At 38.5% G+C, this 9372-nt stretch overlaps 2 protein-coding genes across 2 annotated transcripts in view; one reads left to right on the top strand and one right to left on the bottom strand.

The window, feature by feature from the left end:
- Positions 1 to 632: 632 nt before the first annotated feature.
- LOC110029962 (putative serine carboxypeptidase-like 52) lies at positions 633 to 4981 on the bottom strand. Its single transcript, XM_020732509.1, has 9 exons — positions 2087 to 4981; positions 1938 to 1978; positions 1782 to 1868; positions 1555 to 1698; positions 1387 to 1455; positions 1180 to 1307; positions 965 to 1078; positions 824 to 869; positions 633 to 734 (listed from the first exon to the last, which is right to left on the bottom strand). Exons 1-9 carry the CDS (start codon positions 2103 to 2105, stop codon positions 633 to 635), a joined length of 750 nt encoding a protein of 249 aa, XP_020588168.1. The 5' UTR covers positions 2106 to 4981.
- The window catches only part of LOC110029878 (probable sodium/metabolite cotransporter BASS3, chloroplastic), a 10856-nt gene continuing 3627 nt past the window's right edge, over positions 2144 to 9372 (top strand). Inside the window, exons 1-2 of the mRNA XM_020732395.1 lie at positions 2144 to 2160; positions 3751 to 3888. Coding sequence (XP_020588054.1) covers positions 2144 to 2160; positions 3751 to 3888 — 155 coding nt within the window. The remainder of the gene's footprint in view (positions 2161 to 3750; positions 3889 to 9372) is intronic.

Genomic DNA, 9372 nt, shown 5'->3' with positions numbered 1-9372 from the left:
AAAAAATAATTTGTACAATTTTTTTTTAATCATCGATTGCATTGCTTAATAAATATTTAAAAAAAAAAACTATTCTAGTTCCTCATCGCTTTAGAAAAAAAGGATTATTTAAAAATTATATTTTTTGCTAAATATAAAATTATTGACATAAATTATATTCATTAGTTTAATTTAACCAATATATGTTTCTTTGACTTCTTTGTCTTTTCCATTCTCTTTAATGCTTAGCTGACCATTTCGGTTAAGTGTCGTGTAAGATGGTCCCTTGGTTTTTGCTCTGGTTGGAAATGATGCATTCTCCAGTAACTGCCTCCTCTCATAAAACTAACTAAAAATCCAACCAAATAAACTCTCAAGATAAGACTAATCGGCATCATATTCTCCTCCTACAACTTGAAAAACATACAACAACAACAACAACAAGGCCTTAATCCTACTACGTGCGGTCAGCTACATGAATCCTTTTACTCCATTACCTCCTATTTATTGTCATATTTTCATTTAGTTCTAATAAATTACAACTTGAAAAACATAAATGCAACAAAATTATATTCCTAGAAAAGTTTTCTATTATTAATCAACATGAAGGGATCATATCTCCTCGCCAAAATAAGTGAAGTGATTCATTGAAATCAGAGACTCTCGTGAGAAATCCATCTTTCAAACATGGCAAAACTTTCAAACATAGCAAAACATTCTAACGGCATTTTACCCGGTGCTACATGACTTCCACCCTGCAACCAGTTCATAAACACCAATGGAATAATCACTGTCAAAACAACATCCCATCATATTCTATATAAAACATTAAGGAGTTTCATACCTTTACAGTTGCAAAAGTTAAATTGTTTGAGAACAAAATGGTGTATCTGCAAATTCAAAATCATGAAAAAAAAAAAATTTCAGTCTTTTGAGTAAAAGAAAAATCTTCAATAAAAAAATAACAAAATTATAGTCTCCTCACCCTCCAACTTGTCCGCCAGCATGCCACGATCGCCATGGCTCCAAGACGGAAAAGTTGAGAGATTTTATCCACTCTAGCGTGCCCAAGAATGGAATCCTCAGATCATGATCACCACTATTTGAACCACAATATAATGAAAATAAAACTTAAATCCCCAAGAAAATAAGCATCTTTCTTCTTTCTAACCATTATTGGAAAAAAGGCCGGAAATTTACCTGTAAACTAGAGCTCGAAATCCTCGAGTAATGAAACTATAGTGATAAGGTACAGTGCTTGGGACACTTCGTGTGTAATAATACGAATTCACATTGAAATCACAGCGGTGAAATCGTTCAGTTGTTCCCTTGAAATATATACATTATCACACAATTTCAAACATCTGAATTCATCACAGTGACGAAAACTAATTCATTTATAAGTACCTCCTTGACATGGAGTGCCTTTTTCACAAGATGGTGATTCCCCCAGTAATTGGCAAGAAGCTCAGCGGTCTAAGCATATTACTATTTCAGATTAGAACTAATTCTTTTAAGAAGCTTAGGAGCTATATTTGTAGCACACAGAAATGAAGGGAATGTGCAGAGCTTAACTATACAAGAAATATCAGGAATTGATGACAATGGTAAGCTGATGAACTCCTCTGGATTCTCCCTCAAAGACCTCATAGCTGACGTTGGAGGTTCATCAGAACATACGGGATCCAGTATATTATAAGAATTAATTTCTGATAGAAACTAAATGTAATTACAGTATGTCAGTTTCAATCCAACTACAGAAAAGAAAAACACAATGCGCTTAGAAAGAATACATTGCTCACCCCATTAAATGTCTCAAGATGAGTGGCACAAAGCACGTTTTGAGGCCTTATTAAGTCTTCTTCTCCAGCACAATGTGCCATTATCAGCTGAATATAAAGAAAGCTTCAATACCAACACATGAATAGAGGAAGAAATAGAAGTCGACAAAACCTGACATTGTTGGATTCAATGTTGTCCTTGTAATGACACCAAGACCCTACTACATATTAAGATCAAGCATAATGCAAAAAGAGAATTGTTGACCATTAAAAATAAAATGATAAATTACGTTTTAATTAAACTAAATGAATTAATAATAAATTACCAGCATATTCCACCCTCATAACCGTTCATGCGAAGCACTTTGATTTGAAGTAGAAAGATGCCTGATAGGCTCTGGTAACTAAAAAGCTTTTCCATACAGAGTCCGGACGCAGCTCTGCATGCGGACTTCTATAATATGCCCCAATCTTTTCCATACAGAGTCCGGACGCAGCTCTGCATGCGGACTTCTATAATATGCCCCAATTTTTTCCATACAGAGTCCGGACGCAGCTCTACATGCGGACTCCTATAATATGCCCCAATGCGTGCTATATCGAGCCCACCTAAAAAAATATTAAAGTGGAACCGTAGAGGTTATTGGAGTCGAACTACGGAGATTATTGGAGTGCAACTGCAGAGGTTATTCAAAGGGTTATTGGGGAGTTATTGAAGTATTAACTCCAACAACGTCGCAATAACCTTCGCGGTTCCACTTCAATAAGTATTTGCTATAACTCTAGCAATAACCCCCCAATAACCTTCACCGTTCCACTTCATCAATAACCCCCAATAGCCCCCTAATAACCACCGCAGTTCCAATTGAATAATCCCCCAATAAGCTCTTTGGTTCACTTCAATAACCCTCCAACAACCCCCATAATGTAGCACATAAGATAACATATTTTTAATCCGCATGCAGAGCCACGTCCGGACTCCGTATGGAAAATTTTCTCCTGGTAACTGCTCACAATCTCATTCATACCTCTCAGTCTCTTCTTCCCTCCCCTATTTGAAACCCTTGTCTCCACACACTATTCAACATAGAAGCTGCACAAGACTTCAGAAAAGATTTTGTCTATTCGAGAGTGGGCCAATGGAAAACTTCTCATGTGATAAGTGGGTCCCATTGTAATACACTGGTTATGGGTGATTTTTAAAAAATTTTAGGCTGACTTGTCACATGGCAAGTTTTCACTGGACTCCGGTTCTGAAACATTTTTTTTTCTGTTTATCCACCGTCCCCTTCTCATTCCACTGCTCTCTCTCCCTCAGGCTCTCTAGGTCGTGACACAATCGTAAGCACCTTATTGTTTTTTTTTTCTTTTTCGTTTCATTGCTTTTCTTCCTCTGTGTACGCAACTCAACCTTCGCCTAGCGAAGCTCGCATGCAAGAAGCACCGTTTCTTCCGCTCTGCCTTAACCCAAGCCACTCAATCTTCCTTGAATTAGAACAAAGCCAACTCCCCTCCTTCCCTTGAAGGCTTCACATGATCTCTGCTCTTCCCAATCGTGTGAAGCTTTCGCCTGTTCTTGTTATGATGACTCTCAATTAGGCGAACTAAGACAACGCTGCAACTTACAAGGAGGTTTCAATAGCTAAAGGAGATAACAGTCATTTGGCTATGATAGAGGTTGAACCAATCAACTTCAGAAGAGTCATTGTCTATATATATAATGATGTATGTGAGTTGAGAGGGTTAAGTGGAGAAAATCTGAGATCGAAGAGAGGAATCAAGAAAGCTTGTATCGAGTGAAAGATCGAGCGAGAGTTTTAAAATATGGTTCATCTCTAGGATTGAGCGGTGTAATCGTTATGATTGTCTTCGTGAATTTGATTCTTGATTCTCTCCTATGGATTTAGGCCTTATGAACCGAACCACGTAATCTTGGTGTTCTTAATTGATTTTTTTCTTTTAGTTCATTTTCTCATTTGTTGTCCTACAGGTTTTCTAGAGTAGATTCTTCAATAATTGGCATCATATGTGGAAATCTAGCCACGACAATGAGATCTGCTAAGTTTGACATTGAAAAATTCACCGAAAAGAATGTTTTCGGCTTGTGGAGAGTCAATATGAGAGCCCTGTTAGTGCAACAAGGAGTCGCAAAAGCATTAAAAGGGCCAACAACATTATTGGCCAAGATCCGAGAGAGAGAAGAACAACATCTTGGATGGAGCTTATAGCGTGATAATCTTGAGCTTGGTTGACAAAGCTCTGAGGAAAGTGTCTAGTGTAACGACGGCTCAGGTGTTCTGGGCTAAACTCGAACTGCTCTACATGAAGAAATCCCTGGCCAACAGACTCTTCTTGAAGTAACGCCTGTACTCCTTCAACATGCACGAAGATAAATAGGTTTCAGAGCAAATTGATGAGTTTAACAAGATCATAGATGATCTTAAAAATATCAACGTTAAGATGGAAGATGAGGATAAGGTGTTGTTGTTGCTAAGCTCCATTCCCAAGAGTTACAAGCACTTTAAAGATGCAAGGCTCTATGGAAGGGTGCAAACAATTTCACTAGAAAAGGTTCAATCGTTGATCAGAGCTGAAAAACTTCAAAGGAAACATGAATGAATGAGAAAAGCAGCGGAGATGGTCTTACCGTTAGAGGGAGATCAGACAAGAAAGATTCATAAAACGGTTAGAACAAATCAAGAACGAGACAAGGAAAAAAGAGCAAAAATCAGTCATCAAATGGACCTTACAAGTGTTACCATTGCCACAAGGAAGGTCACTTCAAGAAGAATTACTCTGGCAGGAAGAAAAACTTTCAAGAAAAGCCAAAAAAATTCAGGAAAAGCAAGCATAACCTCTGATGGCTATGAGTCGGTCAAAGCTCTGGTAATCACCGAGTCAGAATCCAACAAAGATTGGATTCTCGACTCGGTCTACTAGTTCCACATGTGCCCTCCTAAAGATTGGTTCGAGACACTTCAACTGGCCAATGGTGGGTCCGTACTACTTGTATACAATAAAGCTTGCGGAGTGGTCGACAGTGGGACAATAAGGATAAAGAATTTTGATGGAGCTAAACAAATACTGCAACATGTCAGATACATACCAGAACTAAAGAGAAATTAGATTTCTTTAGGTATGTTAGAATCAAACGATTATCTTTTCAAGGAGGAAAATGATTGTATTAGAGTAACTAAAGGTTCTCTTATCATTATGAAAGGAATTAGAAAAATGGACTATATTTTCTAATCTGAAAAACTGTAATTTGTAACTTCTCTAATGTAGTTCAATCAGAAACTGACAGAATTAGACTATGACACATGCGACTGGGGCACGTAAGTGGAAGGGGCCTACAATAATTGTCTAAACATAACCTGTTATGTGGAGATCAAGTCAGTAAATACGAGTTTTGTGAACAATGTGTGTTAAGGAAGACAACCAGAGTAAAGTTCTCTACTAGAACTCACACAACAAAGAAACCATTAGATTATGCACACAGTGATCTATGAGTCCAACTAGAACTCAAACTCATGGAGACGAAAGGAATTAACTGTCTATCAAAGATGACTACACCAGGAGAGTGTGAGTCTTCATTCTAAAAGCAAAAGATGAAGCCTTTCAACGGTTCAAGGACTGGTTAACTCTCGCTGAAAACAAGATGGAAACAAAATTGAACCATCTGAGAACTGACAATGGCCTGAAATACTTTTCAGAACAATTTAATGAGTTGTGCAAAAGAAATGGCATTACAAGGCACAAGATAGTTCGGAACACCCCTCAACAGAAAGGATTAGCCGAAAGGATGAAAATGACACTCTTAGAGAGAGTGAGGTGAATGATGTTGAGTGCCAGTCTACCCAAAACCTTCTGAGGTGAAGTTGTGTCAACCGCCTGCTACCTTATCAACAGGTGCCCATCAACTACTATTGGAATGAAGACTCACTTGGAGATATGGCACGAAAAACCAGGTAAATATGACAATCTCAAAGTTTTTGGATATTTGGATATGCTCATATCAGACAGGATAAAATGGAAGCAAGAGCTTTGTGGTGTATTTTCATCGGCTACCCATCCGAAACCAAACAGTGATGTCTGAAGCCTGGTCAACTGAAATGCATCATTAATAGAGACGTGGTATTCAATGAGTCTAAAAAGGCGAACATTCAAAGCTATGTTACCAAGAACAACATTACAAAGGAGGATGTTCCAATTGAGAAGGAGTTGCAACAACAACAACAACAAACAGTGGCTACTCAAAGGACTGCAGTGAACAACCAAAATGGAGAGGTAGAAGACTGGCAAAAAACTGAACCAGAAACTAGATAGGATGACTACAATTTGGTGAGAGATAGAAAAAGAAGAACCATCAGACCCCCAGAGAGATATTGTCATGCAGACTTGATTTCCTATGCACTGAGTGCTACAGAAGAAATATAAGAGGCTGAACCAAACAACTACAAGGAAGCTCTAAAGAGTAAGGAAAGACACAAGTGGGTTGATGCAATGGATGAGGAAATAGCTTCTCTGATGAAGAAAAAAACCTAGGAACTTATAGACTGACCGAAGAACCAATGAGTAGTAGGCTATAAGTGGACTTTCAAGAAGAAGGAGGCCATACCAGGCCTTGAAAAGGTCAGGTATAAAGCCAAACTAGTTGCAAAGGGATTCACACAGGTTGAATGAATTAACTTCAATGAAATATTCTCGCCCGTGGTAAAGCACTGCTCAATCAGAATAATTTTAGCACTAGTGGCTCAATTTGACTTGGAACTGGAGCAGCTAGATGTTAAAACTGTGTTCCTACATGAAGAGTTGGAAGAAACCATCTTGATTAACCAGCCTGATGGGTATAACACACCTGAATATAGGGACAAAGTTTGCTTGCTGAAGTAATTGTTGCATGGATTTAAACAAAGCCGAAGACAATGACATAAAAGATTTGATGAGTTTATGTTGAGGATTGGTTTTGTTAGATGCAACTACAACAATTGTGTACTCATGAAAAAGAAAAATGGTGATATATGTACTTATTTGCTCCTATATGTAGATGATATGTTATTAGTCAACAGAAGCAAGGAGGAGGTCCAGAAGATCAAAGGTATGCTCAACTGAGAATTTGACATGAAGGACCTGGACCTGCCACAAAGATTTTATGGATGGAGATCACAAGAGACAGAAAGAAGAGCAGTTTCTTATTGTCTCAAAAGTCATATATTCAAAAACTTCTAGTAAAGTTCAACATGCACAAGGTTAAGCAGGTTACAACACCAATTGGTCAACACTTTAGATTGTCAAACTCTCAAGCACCTGACAGTGAAGATGAGAAAAGATACATGGAGAGTGTCCCTTAAGCCAACGGGGTTGGTAGCATCATTTATGGGATGGTTTGCAGCAAACCAGACTTGGCCTATGCTATCAACATCATAAGCAGGTTCATGGCAAACCCTGGACAGGCTCACTGAGAAGCTCTAAAATGGATTTTGAGATACATAAGAGGTAGTACTGAGTTGGGGCTGCTCTTTAAGAAGCAAGAGAACGAAGAGGAAAAGGTGTTCAGATATGTGGACTTTGATTATGCAAGAATAATTGACACTAAGAAGTCACTGATTGGATTCATTTTCATTGTTTTCGGTACTGAAATCAGAAAAAAAACTCCAATCTCCAATCCGTTGTGACTCTTTCAACAACAACGGCTGAATACATTGGTGTGACAGAAGCAATTAAGGAGGCGATGTGGCTAAAGGCTATGGTTGAAGAGCCTCACATACATCATAAGGTTGTAATTGTATTCTACGGTAACCAAAGCACAATTCACTTGACTAGGAACCAGGTCTTTCATGAGAGGTCTAAGCATATACACGTGAAGTTTCATTTTGTGAGAAATGTAGTTTCTAAGGGTTCGAGAGTAGTGGAGAAGAAACCCATTGAAGAGAATCTAGCTGACATGCACACTAAAGTACTACATACAACTAAGTTCAGATACTGTTTGGATTTAGTGAACTTAACAAAGGATTAAAGGCCCTTTGGGGCTATGTGGAGGGAATCTCTATTATAGAAGTTTGTAATTGTGAGTCAAGGCGAAGTTTTATTATGATGTTTCTCAATTAGGTGAATTAAGACAACATCGCAACTTTTAATAAAGTTTCAATAGCTAAAGAATATAATAGTCATTTGATTATGACAAGTGTTGAACCGGTCAACTGGAGAAGAGTCCTTGTCTGTATATATAATGATGTATGTGAGTTGAGAGGGTTAAGGGAGAAAATCTAAGATTAAAGAGAGGAATCAAGAAAGCTTGTATAGAGTGGAAGATTGAGAGAGTTTTGAAAAATGGTTCATCTTTGGGATTGAGCGGTGTAATCGTTATGATTGTCTTAGTGAATTTGTTTCTTGATTTCCTCCCATGGATGTAGGTCTTTTGGACTGAACCAAGTAATCTTGGTGTTCTTGATTGCATTTTTCTTTTAGTTCCTTTTCTAGTTTGCTGTCCTACAAGTTTTCTAGAGAAGGTTATTCAACAGTTCTCCCCACACAAAGCTGAAAACTTCTTCTCCCTATTCGCCAACCTCGCTGGCGATCTAACCAGAAACCTCTTCCCTGTGATTGATACTCCCTGCCGCTCCTCCCCAACCAATCGAACGCGATAACCCTCTCTTCCCTAGCCTACTTCGTCTTTCTCGCAAATCGCACAAAGGAAGAAGGCTTGCTTTATTCAAACCCAAACATTTCTCCACAGTAGTCGCTCAATCACTACACTAAAACCCCACTCTCTGTCGCTTTGCCTAAGGCCCAATTCTAAATGTTAAGTCCAGCCACACACAAAGTAGAGCTCGACCCGTTAAATCTTTAGCCTTTACTAGAGTCTTTTCGGCACATTTTTACTATATTCATTTGTTTTTAGTGTTGTTGTGTATTGTCCAACAAAAAATCAATTCTATTTGTTAATAGCGAGGACCATCAATGATTTCCTCTAGTGAGAACCCATAGCAGGCTCAACAATTAGACTATTAGCTTCCCCTGTAGGCAGCTTGTTGACCTCAATTTTGTTTGAGGCTTAAGTTTTTCCTCTTTAGTAGCCTAGTGTCTAGCCATAGGACTTTTCCTGTTGAATATTCCTAGAAACTAGACATGGAACCCTCACCATTAGAAATTTTACCCTCTTCCTTACTCATCTTGAAGTTTCACATGTTGGTCTCAACCTCTAGTACTTAGTAGGTGGGTCATTGTGGGGGAAACTCAAGATGAGTCACCCTAGGACTGCTGGGCCTTAGGGTTGACCTTGGGTGTTGGTCTGGAGCTAAGGCACTCACTACACTCACTACACTCATATACACCCATAATCACTCACAACCCTAAACTCAAATTTCTAGCCTAGATCCCTTGATATTTTGGGATACTCATGTAGATGGTCCCTTAAACATACTAGCCCTAGGGCTATGGTTTAGCTAAGATCACTATGTAGAGGACCCAAAATGGGGTTTCCATTGGTCCATGGTTTATTGGTGATGGTTGGTACCTCAACTCTATTAAAATACCCATCTTGGACTTTTACCCCTAAAACACCCCCAAATTACCAAAATACCCCTCCATAGCTCAAAATCCCAAAAATTCC

The sequence above is a fragment of the Phalaenopsis equestris genome, unplaced genomic scaffold (assembly GCF_001263595.1).
Source record: "Phalaenopsis equestris unplaced genomic scaffold, ASM126359v1 Scaffold000002, whole genome shotgun sequence".
Classification (NCBI taxonomy): Eukaryota; Viridiplantae; Streptophyta; class Magnoliopsida; order Asparagales; family Orchidaceae; genus Phalaenopsis; species Phalaenopsis equestris.
The sequence above is the reverse complement of the archived record's forward strand: the minus strand, read 5'-3'. Positions and strand labels throughout refer to the sequence as shown.

Excerpts from the sequence above, each read along its gene's own strand:
- LOC110029962 (XM_020732509.1), bottom strand. Across the intron at positions 1,869-1,937 it reads ACAACATTGAATCCAACAAT|CTGATAATGGCACATTGTGC; the intron begins GTCAGGTTTTGT and ends CTTTATATTCAG. Across the intron at positions 1,079-1,179 it reads TTTCGAGCTCTAGTTTACAG|TGGTGATCATGATCTGAGGA; the intron begins GTAAATTTCCGG and ends TGGTTCAAATAG.